The sequence below is a fragment of the Schistocerca gregaria genome, chromosome 7 (genome assembly GCF_023897955.1).
Source record: "Schistocerca gregaria isolate iqSchGreg1 chromosome 7, iqSchGreg1.2, whole genome shotgun sequence".
Taxonomy (NCBI): Eukaryota; Metazoa; Arthropoda; class Insecta; order Orthoptera; family Acrididae; genus Schistocerca; species Schistocerca gregaria.
Window position 1 is genome coordinate 539,935,781 of NC_064926.1, and position 24,425 is coordinate 539,960,205.

A 24,425-nucleotide genomic window follows, 5' to 3' on the forward strand; every position below is an offset into this window, starting at 1 on the left:
TTCTCATCATAACATGTGAACAAGTCAAACAGTATCAAAATTTGGTTTTCCTTAGGCTGCCAAAGCCTGCACGTACTATAAGTCATTTTGCTGTTCCAGTAACTTCATCATGTGGTGATTTACCATGGCTCATCACGAAGAAGTTCCATTCAGCTTTGCTTCAAGAATCATTCTGATGATTACATAAATTTGTGAATTTCTTGAATTTTTTGTACTGGTAGATGTATGCACCACAGATTTCACATCGAAGCGCAAACTCAGTATTACTGAATGTGTATCACATTTGGAGGGATAGTTAATTGCTAGTTCTTTTTTTCCAAATAAATGTTGGAACCATAAAGAATCAGTGTGATTTTTTCATTGTTACAGCTCTAAGCTCACTGATCTACTGCATTATTGTAGCAGCTGTTCTGTATCCCCCACATTACTTCCTACGCTACAAGAAAATGGAAGATTACTTTTTGGATATCTTTTCGTATTTAACACAATCAATGATGAAAAACCTTGTAAAACTTACCCTTTGCCACACGAAAACATTGTGAACCATGGCACAACCACAGAACACAATACCAACACCAATAAATACGCTGGTAATTATGGCTGGAGTTGAATGGAATTGGATGAATGTGTACAAGATGATTCCTGGAAAGAGAGAAATTTGCTAAATAATTAGCATATAGTGAAATAACATTAATTACTGATTATTAATTTTAAATTACTGCTGCTAGACTTAAGAATAAAACTGACTGAGTATCAATTGAAGCCACCAGCAAAACATATATCAAGAATTACAGAGACAAAAAAGTGTGTAACTATAGAAGTGCAGATAAAGAAAACATCTTGGTAAAAAAAGAATTCATGTTCCTAGGATATAAGGCCAACTGATCTGTTATTTCAAATATCCTGCCATTCCAACTATGTGGACACAGACTTGAGGAGTGGTCGTAATATTATATGTGTGGCAAATAATTCTGCTTCTGGCTCCTGCAACTCAAAGGGCTGCAGGACACACGTCACATGGGGGTGGCTGTTGGCTAACTACAGGAAATAAATACCTGGATGGACGAGTGCAACCATTGTCCATGTATCATTACTGGATCATATACATGCTAATTAAACAGATCAACCAAAACAATGAAAATTTCTTAAAAAATTTAGTTACAAAAACCATATAAAGTGTTATTCGACCTCTGAATTCAGATTTAATTTCAGATTTTCTGCACTGGCCTTAGTTTTTAGGTAATAAACATTTTTGTAAATGTTTATGGCAGTCAGTATATTATACATATCTGACAAAATGACTCAGTCTTTCAACAAGATTTCTAGATGTAAACAGCAAATAATCTGTCAGTATGAAAAGGAATCAAATAAAATCTGTAGTAAGAATAAAGAAACATAGAGAATCATATCTAAAAATATTTCTTGTGATAATTTGCCTCAGAAGCGTCACTTTATAAGGACCAGTACTAGATGCCCCCCCCCCCCCCATGAAACATGGACCTTGCCGTTGGTGGGGCGGCTTGCGTGCCTCAGCAATACAGATAGCCATACCGTATGTGCAACCACAACTGAGGGGTATCTGTTGAGAGGCCAGACAAACGTGTGGTTCCTGAAGAGGGGTAGCAGTCTTTTCAGTAGTTGCAAGGGCAACAGTCTGTATGACTGACTGATCTGGCCTTGTAACAATAACCAAAACGGGCTTGTAGTGCTGGTACTGCGGATGGCTGAAAGCAAGGGGAACCTACGGCCATAATTTTTCCCGAGGGCATGCAGCTTTACTGTATGATTAAATGATGATGGCATCCTCTTGGGTAAAATATTCCGGAGGTAAAATAGTCCCCCATTTGGATCTCCGGGCGGGGACTGCTAAGGGGATGCTGTTATCAGGAGAAAGAAAACTGGCGTTCTACGGATCGGAGCATGGAATGTCATATCCCTTAATCGGGCAGGTAGGTTAGAAAATTTAAAAAGGGAAATGGATGGGTTAAAGTTAGATATAGTGGGAATCAGTGAAGTTAGGTGGCAGGAGGAACAATACTTCTGGTCAGGTGACTACAGGGTTATAAACACATAATCAAATAGGAGTAATGCAGGAGTAGGTTTAATAATGAATAGGAAAATAGGAATGCGGGTAAGCTACTACAAACAGCATAGTGAACGCATTATTGTGGCCAAAATAGATATGAAGCCCACACCTACTACAGTAGTACAAATTTATATGCCAACTAACTCTGCAGATGACAAAGAAATTGAAGAAATGTATGATGAAATAAAAGAAATTATTCAGATAGTGAAGGGTGATGAAAATTTAATAGTCATGGGTGACTGCAATTCAGTAGTAGGAAAAGGGAGAGAAGGAAACATAGTAGGTGAATATGCATTAGGGATAATAAATAAAAGAGGAAGCCGAATGCTAGAATTTTGCACAGAGCACAACTAAATCGTAGCTAACACTTGGTTTAAGGATCATGAAAGAAGGTTGTATACATACTAAAAGGTATCAGATAGATTATATAATGGTTGTTGTTGTTGAGGTCTTCAGTCCTGAGACTGGTTTGATGCAGCTCTCCATGCTACTCTATCCTGTGCAAGATTCTTCATCTCCCAGTACCTACTGCAACCTACATCCTTCTGAATCTGCTTAGTGTATTCATCTCTTGGTCTCCCTCTACGATTTTTACCCTCCACTCTGTCCTCCAATGCTAAATTTGTGATCCCTTGATGCCTCAGAACATGTCCTACCAACCGATCCCTTCTTCTAGTCAAGTTGTGCCACAAACTTCTCTTCTCCCCAATCCTATTCAATACTTCCTCATTAGTTATGTGATCTACCCATCTAATCTTCAGCATTCTTCTGTAGCACCACATTTCGAAAGCTTCTATTCTTTTCTTGTCTAAACTATTTATCGTCCATGTTTCACTTCCATACATGGCTACACACCATACAAATACTTTCAGAAACGACTTCATGACACTGAAAGCTATACTCGATGTAAACAAATTTCTCTTCTTCAGAAATGCTTTTCTTGCCATTGCCAGTCTACATTTTATATCCTCTCTTCTACGACCATCATCTGTTATTTTGCTTCCCAAATAGCAGAACTCCTTTACTACTTTAAGTGTCTCATTTCCTAATGTAATTCCCTCAGCATCACCCGACTTAATTCGACTACATTCCATTATCCTCGTTTTGCTTTTGTTAATGTTCATCTTATATCCTCCTATCACTGACCAAGACACTGCCCATTCCGTTCAACTGCTCTTCCAAGTCCTTTGCTGTCTCTGACAGAATTACAATGTCATCGGCGAACCTCAAAGTTTTTATTTCTTCTCCATGGATTTTAATACCAACTCCAAATTTTTCTTTTGTTTCCTTTACTGCTTGCTCAATATACAGATTGAATAACATCGTGTAGAGGCTACAACCCTGTCTCACTCCCTTCCCTTCCCTTAAAACCTGGTTCCTAAAACTCTGTCTTACCATTATATAATCTATCTGCTTGGTTCGCAGGAGAGCTTCTGTAAAGTTTGGAAGGTAGGAGACGGATACTGGCAGAAGTAAAGCTGTGAGTACCGGGCGTGAGTCGTGCTTCAGTAGCTCAGATGGTAGAGCACTTGCCCGCGAAAGGCAAAGGTCCTGAGTTCGAGTCTTGGTCGGGCACACAGTTTTAATCTGCCAGGAAGTTTCAGTTTTTTTTCTGCCCAAATAGCAAAAGTCATCCACTACTTTAAGTGTCTCATTTCCTAATATAATTCCCTCAGCATTGTCTGATTTAATTAGACTACATTCCATTATCCTCATTTGGTTTTCATCTTATATCCTTCTTTCAAGACACTGTCCATTCCATGCAACTCCTCCTCCGGGTCCTTTGCTGTCTCTGCCAGAATTACAATGTCATTGGCAAATCTCAAAGTTTTTATTTCATCTCCCTGGATTTTAATTCTTATTCCAAATTTTTCTTTTGTTTCCTTTACTGCTTGCCTAGTATACAGATCGAATAACATCAGGGATAGGCTACAACCTTGACTAAACTCCCTTCCCAACCACTGCCCCTTTCGCTTTCTGTACAAATTGTAAATAGCCTTTCGCTCCCTATATTTTACCCCTGCCACCTTCAAAATTTGAAAGAGAATATTCCAATCAACATTGTCAAAAGCCTTCTCTAAGTCTGCAGATGCTATAAACGTAATTTTGACTTTCCTTAACTTATTTTCTATGAAATGTCGTAGGATCAGTATTGCCTCTCATTACATTTCTCGTGATTCAAAACAGATCTTCCCCAAGGTCGGCTTCTATCAGTTTTTCCATTCTTCTGTAAAGGATTCATGTTAGTATTTTGCAGCTGTGACTTATTAAACTGATATTTTGGTAATTTTCACCTGTCAACACCTTCATTCTTTGGGATTTGAAATTATTTTATTCTTCTTGAAGTGTGAGGGTATTTCGCCTGTATCATACATCTTTCTCACCAGACAGTAGAATTTTGTCTGGGGTGGCTCTCCCAAGGCTATCGGTAGCTCTAATGGAATGTTGTCTACTCCTGGGGTATTGTTTCGACTTAGGTCTTTCAGTGCTCTGTCAAATTGTTCACACAGAATCATATCTCCCATTTCATCTTCATCTATATCCTGAGCTCTTGATATTCATACAGGTGGTTGTTTTCTCCAAAGGTCTCCTAAATTTTCTTGTAGGCAGTATCTATATATGCCTCTACATCCTTACATTTGTCCTCTAACCATCCCTGTTTAGCCACTTTGCACTTCCTGTCAATCTCATTTTTGAGACGTTTGTATTCCTTTTTGCCTACTTAATTTACTGCATTTTTGTATTTTCTCCTTTCATCAATTAAGTTCAATATCTCTTCTGTTACCCAAGGATTTCTCCTAGCCCTTGTCTTTTTACCTACTTGATCCTCTGCTGCCTTCACTACTTCATCCCTCAAAGCTACCCATTCTTCTTCTATTGTATTTCTTTCCTCCATTCCTGTCAATTGCTCCCCTATGCTCTCCCTGAAACTCTGCACAACCTCTGGTTCTTTCAGTTTATCCAGGTCCCATCTCCTTAAATTCCCACCTTTTTGCAGTTTCTTCAGTTTTAATCTACAGTTCATAACCAATAGATTGTAGTCAGAGTCCACATCTGCCCCTGGAAATGTCTTACAATTTAAAACCTGGTTCCTAAATCTCTGTCGTACCATTATATAATCTATCTGAAACCTGTCAGTATCTCCAGGCTTCTTCCATGTATACAGCCTTCTTTTATGATTCTTGAACCAAGTGTTAGCTATGATTAAGTTGTGCATTGTGCAAAATTCTATCAGACGGCTTCCTCTTTAATTTCTTTCCCCAATCCATATTCACCTACTACGTTCCCTTCTATTCCTTTTCCTACTATCGAATTCCAGTCACCCATGACTATTAAATTTTCGTCTCCCTTCACTATCTGAATAATTTCTTTTATCTCATCATACATTTCTTCAATTTATTCGCCGTCTGCATAGCTAGTTGGCATATAAATTTGTACTATTGTGGTAGGCGTGGGCTTCGTGTCTATCTTGGCTACAATAATGCCTTAACTACAGTGTTTGTAGTAGCTTACCCACACTGCTACTTTTTATTCATTACTAAACCTACTCCTGCATTACCCCTATTCGATTTTGTATTTATATAACCCTGTATTCACCTGACTTTACTAATTCCCACTACCTTCGGAATGTTTTACCCAAGAGGATGCCATCACCGTTTAACCATACAATATAGCTGCATGCCCTCGGGAAAAATTACGGCTGTAGTTTCCCCTTGCTTTCAGTCGCTCACAGTACCGCAGAGCAAGGCTGTTTTGGTTATTGTTACAAGACCAGATCAGTCAATCATTCAGACTGTTGCCCCTGCAACTACTGAAAAGGCTGCTGCCCCTCTTCTGGAACCATGTGTTTGTCTGGCCTCTCATAGATACCCCACACTTGTGGTTGCACCTACGGGATGACTATCTGTATCACTGAGGCATGCAAGCCTCCCCACCAGTGGCAAGATCCATGGTTCATGGGGGAAATTTAAAGTTCTCTTTTTTATTCATTAGATTAATTTCATAAGTAATTTGGAAGGAAAAAAAACTTGTTCTCATTGTGGAGAAGTATTGTTTTTAGACTAACTTTGCTGGAATCTATGAACAAGCTAAACTCATTTACACAGAAATCATGACCAAGAATCAGATGATGGACTCAATACATTATAAAAAAAAACCATAGCACCTTCAGTGGAGAAATGATCAGAAAAAAAACAGCATGAGAGTCATGATAAAAACTCACTTTTATACAACAAAGAAGATTCCATCCTTTTAATCACGAAGATAGAAGCTCAGCCTGTTGCGTTGACATATTTAAATCAAGAATAACATCACTGAAATCCGTTCAGTGTTGCTCATATGTTTCACAATGGCCTTGAACTGTTGGCTCAGCATACATATCTCCATCTCTGTCTTCTGCAGAGGATACTGGTATTGGAAGTTCTTCACAGTGAGAAACAGACTTTTTAGCAAATGGTTAATTAGAATACTGTACAATTTTCCTTGTTTTTGAGGGGATGCCATCAATTTCTGTCAGACAAATGTGAGTATGTTGTGTGGTCTATTAAACTTTGACAAAACATAGAATATACAGTTCCACACAGTAAATGGAATGACACCATTAATAAATATAGACTTCGATCGGAAATGGGTAGCTAAGGTAAAAAATTCAAAATTTCTAGGTGTATGCATTGATGAGGGGTTGAACTGGAAAAAAAACACTGAAGTTCTGCTGAAACGTTTGAGTTCAGCTACTTATGCTATTAGGGCCATTGCAAATTTTGGTGATATACATCTCAGTAAATTAGCTTACCACATCTATTTTCATTCTCTGCTTTCATATGGCATCATATTCTGGGGTGACTCATCATTGAGTAAAAGAGTGTTCATTGCACAAAAGCGTGTTATCAGAATAATTGTTGGAGTTCATCCAAGATCATCCTGCAGACACTTATTTAAAGAGCTAGGGATCTTCACTATAGCCTCGCCATATATATATATATTCACTTATGAAAATTGTTATTAACAATGCAAATGAATTCAAAAGAATATGAGTTTACATGGCTACAACACTAGGAGAAAGGATGATCTTCATTACTCAAGGATAAATCTAACTTTGGCTCAGGAGGGGTAAATTATGCTGCCACAAAAGTCTTTGGTCACTTACTTAATAGCATCAAAAGTCTGACAGATAGTTATATAGCATTTAAAAGGAAATTAAAAGAATTTCTGAATGGCAACTCCTTCTACTCATTAGATGGATTTTTGGATATAGTAAGTGGGTAATTTCCCCATCCCCCACAAAAATAAATAAATAAATAAAAATATTACATGTCATGTAATGTTTTGTATAATGTCATAACTTGGACAGGCACCTTTTATTAACCTGACACGCTCTACATCATTATGAAGTGCCATATTCATGATGAATGGAACAAGTACTAATCTAATCTAATCTCTTCCAAATGATGGGAACAGCAAATATCACGTGACATTATCTTTTTACCCAGCTTGTCAGTAGTGTGTAACATGACTGAAAGCATATGAGGTGGGAAAGGGGGGGGGGGGGAGGGGCTGCAGGATGACAGTTCTTGTCCTAAGCACCAGCCTTCCACCTGAAATAAAGTTCACACCAATTCTTTAGAAGAAGATTAAGATTCTTCTTTTCCAATTTCAGAGTTAACTCCGTACAGATGTAACAAAGAATTTGTATTATTTACTCTGATACAAAGCATTTCTTCAACTATGTGAACACAATCTTCATGTACTTAAAACAGCAAGCATTGACCTCCAGCAATTGTCAGAATTCGAAATGCTGAAATGAAAATGCTAACAAATGCAACATGATTCTACATGTTCAAGCATGACTCAGTGGCAGTGCTGCCGAACCATCCTTATTTCCTGAAGGTTGACTTCTGAACTGAGGGTTATGTGTGGAAATCCATTGTACATATTTTTATTATTTTTCAACGGTTAAATTAGTGGAATATTTATGTTATGCCACAGAAGAACAACCATCGTGTAGTGTTATCAAGGATGCCAATAGATGGAGGGTAGGTCGTCAAGAGAAAATTAAGTCCATGAAACCTGATTTCATTTCTGAATTCAGCACCTGCAACTTGAAATCCTATCATTGACACATGCCTGATATCACCTCCAGGTGCAGTGGTATTCCTTCTTTTTTGCTTCAGACTTCTAAAACATACCCAAATATACCAGAATCTCTTGTTTTCATGTTTAAAAATTTATTATTTTCTCAGCAGATTAAGTTTTCTCATTCTTAAGCCTCTTTCTATTTTGGACATTAATAATATACATTGTCATATGTCATTCACAGATGCATTCATAAAGAATTATGAATTACACTTCTATTTTTTATTCAATGTTGCTAGTATACATTCAGAATACAACTCCATGTAATTGTTTTACCTAGGCAGTGTACATACACACGTCCTCAACTTTAATGATTTATTTGTCAACGAGACACTAAGCCTTCATTATCCTTCCAGCATATGTAGTTTTAACCCACAGACACACATGCATGCATACACATTTACACACGTACATACAGACATATATATGTATGTAATTTGGCAGCTCCTCAGATAGATGGGCTGGAACCCTTGTATCTGTTTATTTTTATTGCCCTTCAAGCCATAATGGTAATCCCTTCAAATGTGAAAGTTATGCCGTTACATCTGCTTAAGCTTGTATGAAGATAATTTGAGTTACTGTCTTCTAAAGGCTAAGCACAGTACATAAAGTGCTATTGTGTGGTTCGGGCTGTGACTAACGTGCCACAAAGATACACTGGAAAAGTTCATGGCAAAAATTAGATACGAGGTGGAATCCAAAATTTTCAGGACTGGTGCTGCCATCTGGAAAGTAGTAGTAGATATTTGCACCACTAGGTGGGAGAGCTGCATATCTGATGAGTCAGTGTGCAGAGTGACATTCAGCTGGGAGGACATGTTGTGTGTCCACAGTGATTTCCAAAATACTCTGTGTTTGGTGGGTGGCAATTTTATGATGGATCCGCGAACAGAACAGCGTGTGTGTATCAAATTCTGTGTGAATCTCAGGAAAAGTGCTACGGAGACTCTTTCAATGATTCAACACGTGTTTGGAGGACAGAGACTGAGTCGTACGCATGTGTTTGAGTGGCAAGCTCGGCCAGGGCCGGCTGTACAGACGTCACACTGGAAGGCCTGTTACTCACACAATGCCAGACATTGTTTCCATACTTCAACATTGGTTCGTGCAGATCGGTGTCAACCATTCAAGACCTTGCGGATGAAGTGGGTATTAGTTATGAGACATATCAACAAATGTTGACTGATGAATTGGGCATGCATCGTGTCGCTGCAATGAATGCATTGTGTCGCATGATGCTCTTGCAGGGATAAAAAAAATCTGTGGAAATTTGTGATGGCCATATGTGTATGTATTTTCAATATCCCATTAGTACTACCTGATACAGATTTCATACACTTGAGCAATGTTCTAGGATGGGTCACATGAGTATTTTGTAAGCAATTTACTGTGTAGATAACATTTTCTTAATACCTTACCAGTGAACCAAATTCTGCCACCTGCTTTACATATGACTGAGCCTATGTGACCATTTGATTTCATAACCCTTCAAAATGTTACACCTCGCTATTTGTGTGCATTTGCCAATTCCAGATGTGACATACTCACATCACAGTCTTAGAATATTACTTTTCTCATTTTGTGCAATGTACAATTTTACATTTGTGAACATTTTAAACAAGTTGTCAATATTAGCAGCACTTTGAAACCTTATGAACAGTGATGGAATATTTATGCAGTTTTCTCAGACAGTGCTTTATTACAGATAACTGCATCATCTACTAAAAGTTATCGGAAAGACGATTAATAAACCATATAACGAGAACAGCAAGTGTCACAACATACTTCCTAGGGCATTTCTGAAATTACTTCCACATTTGTCAATGACTCTCCATCTGAGATAATGTGCTGCACCTATCTTGCCAAGAATCCTTAATCTAGACACAAATTTACTTCTGTTCAGAAGTGAAGGAAAGCTGCATCTATCCAACTACCTGGATTATTTCAGGATTGATCCATAACTTTGTGGATATCATGTGAGAAAGTGCAAATTATGTTTGCAGACATTATTTTCAGAATATAAGCTGACTGCCTACATTTAAAGTACAGTGCACCAGAAGAGATATTGTATAGTAGTGGCATACTTTGGCATGAAAGGTTATGAAAAGAAATAACTGACAAGAAAAAGATGCTACCACAAGTCATTGGGCTACAATTAAAAAAGAGCAACTCCTCATTATGTAATAAATAGAGCCATTAATATGATGCTGGAAAGTTCTGAGTGGAGCATAAATAATGGAAGGTGTGAGGGCAACCACTCACTGTAAAGCTGAGGCACCGAACAGTCATCTGGCACATAAACACCACCAAAAATGTTGCTGAGCTTAGAGACAAATTCATTCTTCAGAGTTAACTGTTGCAAGACATACACAGATGTACCGAGGCTTAGCTGGGACAGTGTGTACTGTGAAGAAATGCATTATCAGAAAGATAAACAATAAGGTGAGTTAAAATGCTTCCTTTACAAAAGTAGTATGTTCAAGATCAGAAGATATATATAATTGACTCCCTTACCTGTGAGGAAAACAGGAATGGAAATGAAGAATCCGCTTACTGCGCACATTCTTGTTATTGATGATTTTTGCAGGTACTTGTTAGTTCTGGAACAAAAATTACATCTTCTGTTAACAAGAGAAACTAACACGACATAACATACACTCCAAGACAAAAAAGAAATGATGCCTCACAAAGGTGTTAAGTAAATTGGCCACAAATTAATATTCATACAGGCATTGACAGAAAATGCAAAACAGTAAGTTTTTGCGGCTGACAGATGAATGTGTGATGCTGTAATGCAATTTCACTGGACAGCTGGCAAGAAAAGTTAACAGATGACATCTCGATATCAGGGCACAAAGTCATTATAAATTTTGTTCAGTGTACTCAGCTGGACAGCAACTATACCTCACAGACAGTTGTGTGAGCAATATATGCAGATGACAACATTTGAGAGAGAATCTGTAGTTGGGCTGAAAGGAGTAGTAATCAGGACATCGCTCAACCTCTGAATAGGAGCGGTGCCACTATTCAACTGTGCAACTGTGTTGGCAGGAATGGGTGAACCGAGCCGAACACAGCTGTCGACGTAGAATGTGAAGATGAGAATTGTCAGAGAGGCTTTCGGAGCCCCGGATCATCATTATCGTCGATCCGACGTGCATCTGGTGTTTCAGTCACCACAAGGACCATTGACAGACAGCTCACAGAAAGGGGGTTGAGCTCACGGCGCCCCTGGCACTGACCACATTGACCTCTGTACACCAACAAGCACGTTTGCAGTGGTGCCACGATGTTCGGCCTGGAATGTCACTGACTGGAGTAGAATTATCTTCAGTGATGAGTCCAGCTCCGAAGACCAGCAAAGACGTGTCGTCTCGAGATTCTCCGAGCAGTGGTTGGATACCAACCAGACTGTAGCCTGCCATATGGCCTGACAACCAGGAGTGACTGGTCTGGGGCGCCATCTCATTTCATAGTAAGACCCCTGTGGTTCTCATCTGCGGCACCCTTACAGCATATTGACGCATCAACGATATTTTGTTGCTCTACATGGCAAGCCATCCTGAGATTACATTTCAGCAAAATAATGTCCACCTGCAAGAGTTTCTACTGCTTGGCCTCGAGCCTGTCAAACCCTACCTTGGCAAGCAAAGTCGCTGGATCTCTTCCCAATTGAGAGCGTTTGGAGTATTACAGGCAGGGCTCGTCAACTGGCTCGGGATTTTGACAAAGTATGAGGGCTATGCCGAAAGTTTTTAGCAGAATGTGTGAAAAAAAAATTATTTGCAAAAAAAGTTTACAATTTTTCAAAATACTCTCCATTAGCATGTATACATTTTTCCATTCTCTGAAGCCACTTAGAAAATATGTCAGTCCTAGCTTCTTTTGGGATGTCACTTAGTGCACTCTCGTATGGTGCAATGGCCTCTTCATCTGATGAAAACCGCTCCCTTCGAATTTTTTCCTTAGTCTTAGTGAACAGAAACAAGTCACAGGCGGCCAGGTCAGGTGAATAGGGGGGATGGGGTAACACTTACACTTCTTCCTTCTCCATAAAGTCCATCGTTCTGGCAGCCCTGTGCGCAGATGCATTGTCGTGATGCAGCAGAAGGTGCCCACTCTTGGACTTTGGATGCTGTGACTTCCATGTGACGATGACTTGTGGAAGACAATCGTTCACATACCTTTCAGCATTGACTGTACGACGTGTGTCCAAGGTCACAGAGGTGAGATGGCCGATCTTTGTGAAAAAAAGTTTCCACCATCTTTTTTCCAGAGCTCCTTGTCGAACTTTTGTGGGTGGTTCCTCCCCTGGAAAGCACCACACAGAAGAATGTCTCTTCGTTTCAGGGTCATAATGGTAGGCCCACGTTTCATCACCTGTGACGATATTGTAGGTGTCTTGGGACTTCCCTCTATTGAATTTTTCGAGCATGAAACGACACCAGTCCACTCTCGCCGCCTTTTGGCTTTCTGTCAGGGAATGTGTCACCCAACGGGCACATCTGTTAGTATGGCCTAAGTGACTATGAACGATGGTCTGTGCTGCTGTTTATCCAATATTTAGGGTTCCTTCACTGTCGCAAAATGTAAGATGTGGATTTTCTTTCATCATTTTCCTCACGGCATCAATGTTTTCAGGAGTCACAGCTGTTGCTGGCCGACCGGGACGAGGTTCATCTTCAGTTGACTGCCGACCCCTCAAAAACTCGCGAAACCAATTTCCAGCTGTGGCCCTAGAAAGGGAAGTTTCGCCAAAAACACGCAGCAAAGAAGAATGGCATTCTTCGGCACTTAAACCCTTTTTATAATCGTAAAAAATCATAGCGCGAAAGTCGCGGCGCGACTGCTCCATCCTGCACCGTCTCTTGACTCAGCACTGCCTGTGCTTTCTTACTGCGCTGTGGGGGGATCACCGCTAGCCAGGGGCTGCGCGCGCACGTCCCAAGGTCGAAAAACATCGCTCTTCCGAACGAAAACAACCCCATCGTCCTCCGCCTTACGGTTTACGGGCTGCTAAAAACTTTCGGCATAGCCCTCGTAGCGCCCCAATTGAACAGAATTTGGAGCGATTTCCCTCAGGAGGCCATTCAACGACTCGATCACTCAATGCCAAGCCAAGTAACTGCTGGCATAACGGCCTTGGGTGTACCAATGCGGTATCGACATGGTCAATTTATGAAGCACTTTCTGTTGCATGAATAATTAATTCTTTCTGATACTGAAATCATTATCTATACAAGTACATCACGGCTACCGATTTCTGTCCCATTTGGATAACGTTCGTGGTGCATCGTTGTTTTTTTGTGTTAGAGTGTAAAGTCATCCAGTAGTTGTTTACAAAATGGGCATACATATTCGATGCTTCACTAAAACAAAGTTAACGGGAATTATTGCCGAAAGGAAAGAAAAACATAAAAGATAGTTTCTATGCACCTGAATTACGTAACGTCATGTCTCATGTCTGTGCAGTTCATACTGCACCATTTACTGTTCTTCATACAATTTTTGCATACATGCCGGGAGCAGTGATTACTAATATATGTTTACACGAAAACCTACCCGACAGCATCTGAAGAAGTCTAGAGCAACAAATACGTAGCAAATAACATTGCTGCCGGCCGGGGTGGCCGAGCGGTTCTAGGCGCTACAGTCTGGAATCGCGCGACCGCTACGGTCGTAGGTTCGAATCATGTCTCGGGCATGGATGTGTGTGATGTCCTTAGGTTAGTTAGGTTTAATTAGTTCTAAGTTCTAGGGGACTGATGACCTTAGAAGTTAAGTCCCATAGTGCTCAGAGCCATTTGAACCAAATAACATGACTCATCAGGAAGTTGCCTCTTATAAGCTCTTCCTAACGCCTTCTGTCGTTATGTTCCTAGTCACATAGCCTCGGTTTTTTACACTGAATTTTTTCCCAAAAATATGCTGCTTCTGTTGAAATGAACTGTACTGCCCACTGCAGCTAATTTTTCTTTGCTCTTTTGTTAACATGAAGTAATAACGGTATCTGTAAAAATATATAGTCTATACAACCGTATGTGTAGTTCAGAATGATGATTTGTGTTTTGTTGAAAATATAATAGAGTGCCGATGGGCATCAGGCAGGAAATTAATAATCCCCTTACGTTCAACTAAAAAGTAACGACTCCCATAATTTATCAGAATAATTGGACTCAGGGATCTAAATTTTGCTTTACTCCAATGTTTGTATCATTAAATCTTGGCTTGGTCAATAGACAGACAGCAGATACTATTCTGAATAAAGTTTTATAAATGATTCATTTGAAATTATTAGTAAATAAACAGTACAATTTAACATTTCAACTGTAACAATTCCTATTCCAAAGAAGACGTGTGAATGTTACCAAACGATTAGTTTGATAAGTCATGATTGTAAAATATTAACACGAATTATTTACAAAAGATCGAAATTCTGGTAGAAGCTGACCACATGGAAGATCACTGTAGGTTCCAGAGAAATGTAACACGTGAGGCTGTATTGCCACTGCCACTTATCTTGTAAGATGGATTAAATAAAGGCAAACCTACACTTATAGCATTTGTGAGTTCAGAGATCAGGCCTACTTACAACGGTGTCGACTGCAACATACCCTTTGGAATTTTGGAATTCTGAAGGTGAGCAAGGATGAAATACTGGGAACGAAAGGTTATTTACAACTTGTGCAGAAACCAGATTGCAGTTAGTAGAAAGGTATGAAAGGGAACCAGCAGCTGAGAAAGGAGTGAGACAAGTTATCTCCAATACTGTTCAATATGCAGGTTGAACCAAGGCTTAATTTCGGCTGGCAACGTCCAGGAAGCTTTTTTTTAAACTAAGTGGAACAATTCGGCACTGGAGATTTGAAACAGTGCACGTAACTATAATTTGCAGCAGTGGACGTGACAGTGGGTGACCAACGCGATGCGATGGTAAGGTGTGTAGGGCGAGGTACTGTGTGTGTGTGTGTGTGTGTGTGTGTGTGTGTGTGTGTGTGTGTGTGTGTGTGCGTATGCAGCATACACAATATAAGTTGAGCTTCGTTCCGAAGTTGTGATCGGAACGTACCGGTAACCATCGTGTCTACTGTCTTTTGTTTACGACTGCCAGCAACCTCAGAGATTTGTAGTATAACCCAGATCTACCAACAATACCTGCAAACGACCGCGGGGTGTGTGACACAGGGTACGTCCCTTCGTACCAGATATCAGGGTTTCTTTCCGTCCATTCACGTGGAGTGCGGAAAGAATGGTTGTTTGAGTTCCTCTTTGGGTGCAGTAATTAATCTAATTTTATCTTTACAATCTCTATGTGAGCGATACGTATGAGATTGTGATATATTCCAAGAATCATCATTTAAAGTCGGCTGTTGAAACTTCGTTAATAGACTTTCTAGGGATAATTTACGTCTGTCGTCAAGAGTCTTCTAGTTCAGTAGCACCAGCATCTCTGTGACACCCTGCCACAGACTAAACAAACGTGTAACCATTTGTGATGCCCATCTCTTTTACTTTCAGTATCCCCTGTTGTCCTATTTGGTACGGGTTCCACACACTTCAGCAATATTCTAGAACCTGTGGCACGAGTGATTTGTAAGTAATCTCCTTTGTAGACTATTTGCACTTCCCCAGATCTACCATTATACCGAAGTCTACCATCTGCTTTATTCACAACTGAGTCTATGTGACCATAACATTTCATATCCCTACAATGTATTACAACCACGTATTTGTATGAGTTTGTCTATACCAATAGTGGCTCACTAATATTAAAGTCATACGATTCTACGTTTTTACGTTTCTTGAAGCGCATAATTTTACGTTTCTGAACGTTTCAAGATCAGGCTGAATATTTATGCAGCTTCTTTCAAACGGTATTTCATCACAGATAACTGCATCATCTGCAAAAAGTCTGAGGTTACTATTAATATTGTCTTGCAAGGCCATTGATATTCAACGTGAACAGCAACGGTTCCAACACATTCCCCTGGGACACACCTGAAATCCTCCATTCACGCCTGTCGCGACACCACTGGAGGCGGGCTGCACGATGTTGGGGCGTGAGCGGAAAACGGCCTAACGGTGTGCGGGACCGTAGCCCAGCTTCATGGAGACGGTTGCGAATGGTCCTCGCCGATACCCCAGGAGCAACAGTGTCCCTAATTTGCTGGGAAGTGGCGGTGCGGTCCCCTACGGCACTGCGTAGGATCCTACGGTCTTGGCGTGCATCCGTGCGTCGCTGCGGTCCGGTCCCAGGTCGACGGGCACGTGCACCTTCCGCCGACCACTGGCGACAACATCGATGTACTGTGGAGAGCTCACGCCCCACGTGTTGAGCAATTCGGCGGTACGTCCACCCGGCCTCCCGCATGCCCACTATACGCCCTCGCTCAAAGTCCGTCAACTGCACATACGGTTCACGTCCACGCTGTCGCAGCATGCTACCAGTGTTAAAGATTGCGATGGAGCTCCGTATGCCACGGCAAACTGGCTGACACTGACGGCGGCGGTGCACAAATTCTGCGCAGCTAGCGCCATTCGACGGCCAACACCGCGGTTCCTGGTGTGTCCGCTGTGCCGTGCGTGTGATCATTGCTTGTACAGCCCTCTCGCAGTGTCCGGAGCAAGTATGGTGGGTCTGACACACCGGTGTCAATGTGTTCTTTTTTCCATTTCCAGGAGTGTGTAAGCGTAGGTGTGGGACTAAGTCAAATGCTTTTCGGAAATCAAACAATACTGCATCTACCTGACTGCCTTGATCCAAAGCTTTCGGTATGTCACGTGAGAAAAATGCGAGTCGGGTTTCACATCATCGATGTTTTGGGAATCCATGCTGGAATGCATTAAGCAGGCCATTCTGTTCAAAATACCTCCTTATGTTTGAACTCAGAATACGTTCTAAGATTCTATAACAAATCGATGTCAAGGATATAGGACAGTAATTTTGTGGATCACTTCTACTACCCTTCTTGTAGATGGGTGTGACTTGTGCTTTTTTCCGAGAACTAGGCACGGTTTTTTTCTCGAGGGATCTAGGATAGATTATAGTTAGAAGAGAGGCTAACTCAGCCGCAAATTCAGTACAGAATCTGACAGGGATTCCATCGGGCACTAGATCTTTGTTCAGTTTTAACTATTTCAGCTGTTTCTCAACACCACTCACGCTAATACTTTTAGGTGGTACGAGTATTAAAATGGGGCAATGTTCCTGCGTTTCCCTTTGTACAAGAAGATTTCGGAACGGAGTTAAGCATTTCAGATTTTGCTTTGCTACCCTCAGTTTCAGTTCCTGTCTCATTGGCTGGGAACTGGGCACCAACTCTGGTACCACTATTAACCTTTTCGTTCGTCCAGAGTTTCTTTGGGTACTGTGGAAGATCATTTGACGCTATTCTGCTACCATAGTCACAGAAGGCGTCATGCATTGCTTTCGTGACAGCCAAAGACGTTTCATTAAGCTTGTCTATATCTATAGCCCTAGACTTTGTATTATCCAGTAATCTCCGTTTCTTTAGAAGTTTCTTTGCAGCGAATGTATACGATGAGAGTCCTTCCCCTTATGAAGATGGTATCGAGCATAACCAGAAAGCAAAGTGACACTGTCAGGAGAACAGACGATGGCACCTGCTTTTTGTATCAATTCTTATGGTTTTATCATTTTGATTATAAGGAAACTGAATTTCAGAACAGCATTTTGTAAAAAAAAAAGGATTTCTCATTTTACGCTTTATCACTAGTTTTCAAAAATCTTAACGATGATTTTTATGGCTGGCGATTGCATGGTTCAAGAGATGTGTTCCTGCAACTAAAATTTTGGAAATTAAACACTGGGTTGAACAAAGGTGGGGGGGGGGGGGGGCATGCTAAAAGAATTGCGGTCTGGCAGGATTGCCAAGTTGGCGGAATTTCCGGTAAATTTGACGGATTTTACACACTATCAATGAGTGCAATTTTGCATTTAGTGGGCAACTGATTAGTGGATTGTTGTCTGCAACAATGTTTTTATGTTTAATTCAGTGTTTCCATTATAGAATTAAAAACTGTATATAATGTGAAAAATCCTAAACTGTCAACGATGTGGCTTCAGCCAGCTCCAATGATTTAATTAAGATGGGACTGCAATTTAATCTCCCATCTTCCCACACACCCCTTTCAATGGATCATGCACATTACACTATACCAATGAAACACGATGTCATCTATATATACTAATTTGCCGTACGAGGAATGTGTTTATATTCGTGATTATCATAAAAACGAATTGGCCAAAGTTATAATGCTATTGAGAATTACCATTCTTACGCCTTCCCCTACAAACATACATACATATATTTACACTTGTTTCATAGATCATGATTACGACGTTTCGTAATGATGTGGAACATGTCACTATAAACATAAGTTTTCTGTGCACAAAATAATTTTTCACAAGCTACTAATTTATATCTAAAAATTCATCTATTATGTTGAAGGAATTGTCATTCAGAAATTCTTTTAATTTGTTTTTAAATGTTGGTTGGCTCTCTGTCACACTTTTAATGCTATTTAGCGAATGACCAAAGATTTTTGTGGCAGCATAATTCACCCCTTTCTGTGCATAAGTCAGATTTAACCCAGAATAGTTAAATCACTCTTTCTGCTAGTGTTGTAGCTATGCACTTCTCTATTATTTTTGAATTGGGATGAGTTATTAATAACAAATTTCTTAAGTGAATATATGTGTTGAGAAGCTACTTTGAATACCCCGAGTTCCGTAAATAAATGTCTGCAAACTGATCTTGGGTGGGCTCCAGCTATTATTCTGATTACACGCTTTTGTGTAATGAATACTTTTTCTCTTAATGATGAATTACCCCAAAATATGATATGATACAAAAGCAGTGAATGAAAATAGGCACAGAGGGCTAATTTACTGAAATGTTTATCACCAAAATTTGGAATATACCCTAATTGCATAACTAACTGAACCTAAAAATTTCAGCAGATCGTTGATGTGTTTCTTCCAATTCAATTTATTATCAATGCACACACGCAGAAAATTTGAATATTCTGCCTTACCAGCAGACTTCTGTTCATAGTCATTTATCAATGGTGTTATGCAATTGTATAGACTGTGTATCCACACAATTTAGTGAGAGACCATTTGCAACAGGCCACTTAATAATTTTCTGAAAGATATTATTTAAAATCCTCTCCATGAACCAGAGACCTTGCCGTTGGTGGGGAGGCTTGCGTGCCTCAGCGACACAGATAGCCCTACCGTAGGTGCAACCACAACGGAGGGGTATCTGTGAGAGGCCAGACAAACGTGTGGTTCCTGAAGAGGGGCAGCAGCCTTTTCAGTAGTTGCAGGGGCAACAGTCTGGATGATTGACTGATCTGTCCTTGCAACATTAACCAAAACGGCCTTGCTGTGCTGGTACTAAGAACGGCTGAAAGCAAGGGGAAACTATGGCCGTAATTTTTCCCGAGGGAATGCAGCTTTACTGTATGAATAAATGATGATGGCGTCCTCTTGGGTAAAATATTCCGGAGGTAAAATAGTCCCCCATTGGGATCTCCAGGCGGGGACTACTCAGGAGGACGTCGTTGTCAGGAGAAAGAAAACTGGCGTTCTATGGATCGGAGCGTGGAATGTCAGATCCCTTAATCGGGCAGGTAGATTAGAAAATTTAAAAAGGGAAATGGATAGGTTAAAGTTAGATATAGTCGGAATTAGGTGGCAGGAGCAACAAGACTTTTGGTCAGGTGAATACAGGGTTATAAATACAAAACCAGATAGTGGTGATGCAGGAGTAGGTTTAATAATGAATAAAAAAACAGGAGTTCGGGTTAGCTACTACAAACAACATGGTGAACCCATTATTGTGGCCACGAAGCCCACGCCTACAACAGTAGTACACGTCTATATGCCAACTAGCTCTGCAGATAACGAAGAAATTGAAGAAATGTAAGATGAGATAAAAGAAATTGTTCAGATAGTGAAGGGAGACGAAAATTTAATAGTCATGGGTGACTGGAATTCGATAGTAGGAAAAGGAATAGAAGGGAACGTAGTAGGTGAATATGGATTGGGGAAATAAATTAAAGAGGAAGCCGTCTGATAGTATTTTGCACAATGCACAACTTAATCATAGCTAACACTTGGTTCAAGAATCATAAAAGGAGATTGTATACATGGAAGAAGCCTGGAGATACTGACAGGTTTCAGATAGATTATATAATGGTAAGACAGAAATTTAGGAACCAGGTTTTAAATTGTAAGACATTTCCAGGGGCAGATGTGGACCCTGACCACAATCTATTGGTTATGAACTGTAGATTAAAACTGAAGAAACTGCAAAAAGGTGGGAATTTAAGGAGATGGGACCTGGATAAACTGAAAGAACCAGAGGTTGTACAGAGTTTCAGGGAGAGCATAAGGGAACAATTGACAGGAATGGAGGAAAGAAATACAATAGACAATAGAAGAAGAATGGGTAGCTTTGAGGGATGAAGTAGTGAAGGCAGCAGAGGATCAAGTAAGTAAAAAGACGAGGGCTAGTACAAATCCTTAGGTAACAGAAGAAAAATAGAATTTAATTGCTGAAAGGAACATAAAAATGCAGTAAATGAAGCAGGCAAAAAGGAATACAAACGTCTCAAAAACGAGATCGGCAGGAAGTGCAAAATGGCTAAGCAGGGATGGCTAGAGGACAAATGGAAGGATGTAGAGGCTTATCTCACTAGGGGTAAGATAGATACTGCCTACAGGAAAATTAAAAAGACCTTTGGAGATAAGAGAACCACTTGCATGAACATCAAGAGCTCAGATGGAAACCCAGTTCTAAGCAACGAAGGGAAAGCAGAAAGGTGGAAGGCGTGGATAGACGGTCTATACAAGGGCGATGTACTTGAGGGAAATATTATGGAAATGGAAGAGGATGTAGATGAAGATGAAATGGGAGATACGATACTTCATGAAGAGTTTGACAGAGAACTGAAAGACCTGAGTCGAAACAAGGCCCCAGGAGTCGACAACATTCCACTGGAACTACTGACGGCCTTGGGAGAGCCAGTCCTGACAAAACTCTACCATCCGGTGAGCGAGATGTATGAAACAGGCGATATACCCTCAGAATTCAAGAAGAATATAATAATTGCAACCCCAAAGAAAGCAGGTGTTGCCAGATGTGAAAATTACCGAAAAGTCAGCTTAATAAGTCACAGCTGCAAAATACTAACACGAATTCTTTACAGACGAATGGAAAAACTAGTTGAAGCCGACCTCACGGAAGATCAGTTTGGATTCCGTAGAAATACTGGAACACGTGAGGCAATACTGACCTTACGACTTATCTTAGAAGAAAGATTAAGGAAAGGTAAACCTACGTTTATAGCATTAGTAGACTTAGAGAAAGCTTTTGACAATGTTGACTGGAATACTCTCTTTCAAATTCTAAAGGTGGCAGGGGTAAAATACAGGGAGCGAAAGGCTATTTACAATTTGTACAGAAACCCGATGGCAGTTATAAGAGTCAAGGGGCATGAAAGGGAAGCAGTGGTTGGGGAGGGAGTAAGAGAAGGTTGTAGCCTCTCCCCGATGTTATTCAATCTGTATATTGAGCAAGCACTAAAGGAAACAAAAGAAAAATTCGGAGTAGGTATTAAAATCCATGGAGAAGAAATAAAAACTTTGAGGTTCGCCGATGACATTGTAATTCTGTCAGAGACAGCAAAGCACTTGGAAGAGCAGTTGAATGGAATGGACAGTGTCTTGAAAGGAGGATATAAGATGAACATCAACAAAAGCAAAACGAGGGTAATGGAGTGTAGTCGAATTAAGTCGGGCGATGCTGAGGGAATTATATTAGGAAATGAGACACTTAAAGTAATAAAGGAGTTTTGCTATTTGGGGAGATAAATAACTGATGATGGTCGAAGTAGAGAGGATATGAAATGTAGATTGGCAATGGCAAGGAAAGAGTTTCTGAAGAAGAGAAATTTGTTAATATCGAGTATAGATTTAAATGTCAGGAAGTCGTTTCTGAAAGTATTTGTATGGAGTGTAGCCATGTTTGGAAGTGAAACATGGACGATAAATTGTTTGGACAAGAAGAGAATAAAAGCCTATGAAATGTGGTGCTACAGAAGAATGCTGAAGATTAGATGGATAGATCACGTAACTAATGAAGAAGTATTGAATAGGATTGGGGAGAAGAGGAATTTGTGGCACAACTTGTCAAGAAGAAGGGATCGGTTGGTAGGACATGTTCTGAGGCATCAAGGGATCACCAATTTAGTATTGGAGGGCAGCATGGAGGGTAAAAATCGTAGAGGGAGAAGAGAGAGATGAATACACTAAGCAGATTCAGAAGGATGTAGGCTGCAGTACGTATTGGGAGACGAAGAAGCTTGCACAGGATAGAGTAGCATGGAGAGCTGCATCAAAGCAGTCTCTGGACTGAAGACAACAACAACAACGCATTATTTAAAATTTCCTCAGCTGATTCTTGTAATTTAGGTGTGATTGCTATACTTCTATCATCAGCAAAAAGAACTAGCTTTGCATATTCATGAATATAAAGTGGCAAGTCATTAACATATATTAAGAACCATAAGGGACCAAAACTAAACCCTGTGGGACACCATTCTTGACACTTCCCCAGTTAGAGGACTCTGTTGATTTTTGCAGACTCTCTTTACTGTTAATTTCAACCTTCTGCATTCTTCCAGTTAAATATTAATTAAATCATTTGTGCACTGTCACACTCATATCACAAAACGTAAGCTTATCTAGAAGAATTTCATGATTTACACAATCAAAAGTCTTTGAGAGATGACAAAATATTCCAATGAGTGATGTTAGGTTATCCAATGCATTTCATATTTGATCTGTGAAATCATATATATTATTTTCTATTGAAAAGCCTTGCTGAACAACCATTTGACATTTTGTTTGTACTTCATTTTTACAAATGTGTGATGCTACTCTTGAATACATTACTTTTTTTGGATAAAGCTGTCAGAAGTGAGTTTGGACGGTAGGTGTTAGCATCAGAGCTATTCCCTTTTTTATGCAATGATTTACCAATAGGATATATCAGTCTATCTGGAAAAATGCGCTGTTTCAGTGTGCTACTACATATGTGGCTGAGAATCGTACTTATCTGTTGGGAACAATCTTTTAGCACTTTGTTGGAAATGCCATCAATTCTATGTGAGCTTTTACTTTTGAGTGAATTTATTATTTTCTTAATTTCAGTAGGAGAGGTGGGTTGAATTTCACTTTAATCAAATTGGATAGGTATTGCACCTTCCATATACTGCCTCGCAGTTTCTAATGAATAGCTTGATCCTGTTTTCTCTACAACACTTAAAAAATGATTATAAAAATGTTTTCTACTTCTGACTTGTTGTTAACAAACTTTTTATTGTGTTTGATAGAAATACGGCTTCCTGTGCTCTCAGTTGCACCATTTCTCTTTCAGCTATATTCCAAATTGTTTTAATTTTATTATCAGATGTACTAATCTCAGACATAATACACATAGTTTTGGACTTTTTAATAACTTTTATTAATACAGTGCAGTAGTTTTTATAATGTTTCACTGCCTCTGGATTTACTCCTCTTAATTTCAGTATATCCATTGTGGATGATGAACTGTGGTTTTGATTTAAATTGGCGTTTATCTGGTAACAGATATGCAACCAGTTGTTTTTTTATCATTTATTCGTGTTTTCGAGCCACTGCAGGCTCATCTTCACATAGAAGTGTTACAGGAAAATTATGTTGTGGACCAAGTGTAGCTAGACGCAGTGCTGGTGCTGAATGCATTGCCTTGTGGTATCCACATCAGATTTCTTCTGATAACGTGCATTATAAAGCTATGTACACAAATAAACACAGTATGTAGCTACACTTGGTTTTACACTGGCTCACAGGATGTAAAACTGCCCGTGTCTCGGAACCAGAACTGTGCTACAGTCGTTTGAGAAGCATTACAGTGAACTCACGCTGCTGTCTCGGCGACCAAATTTGCCCGACGTAAATCCTATGGAACCCATCTGGGTAGCTACAGGGAGCCATCACCGCGTACGCAAATCAGCGGTACGTTTTTCCCGCGAATTACATGACCTGTACGTATACATCTAATGCTACGTACCTCCACAAATCTACCAACAAACTGTCGGATCGCTGATAGGCAGAATCAATTATGTATCTCGT

The 24,425-nt window shown here is 40.0% G+C and overlaps 1 protein-coding gene across 1 annotated transcript in view; it reads right to left on the reverse strand.

The window, feature by feature from the left end:
• The window catches only part of LOC126282469 (uncharacterized), a 147,681-nt gene that overhangs the window by 18,288 nt on the left and 104,968 nt on the right, over nt 1-24,425 (reverse strand). Inside the window, exons 5-6 of the mRNA XM_049982126.1 lie at nt 10,733-10,818; nt 518-642 (exon numbers count right to left, since the gene is read on the reverse strand). Coding sequence (XP_049838083.1) covers nt 518-642; nt 10,733-10,818 — 211 coding nt within the window. The remainder of the gene's footprint in view (nt 1-517; nt 643-10,732; nt 10,819-24,425) is intronic.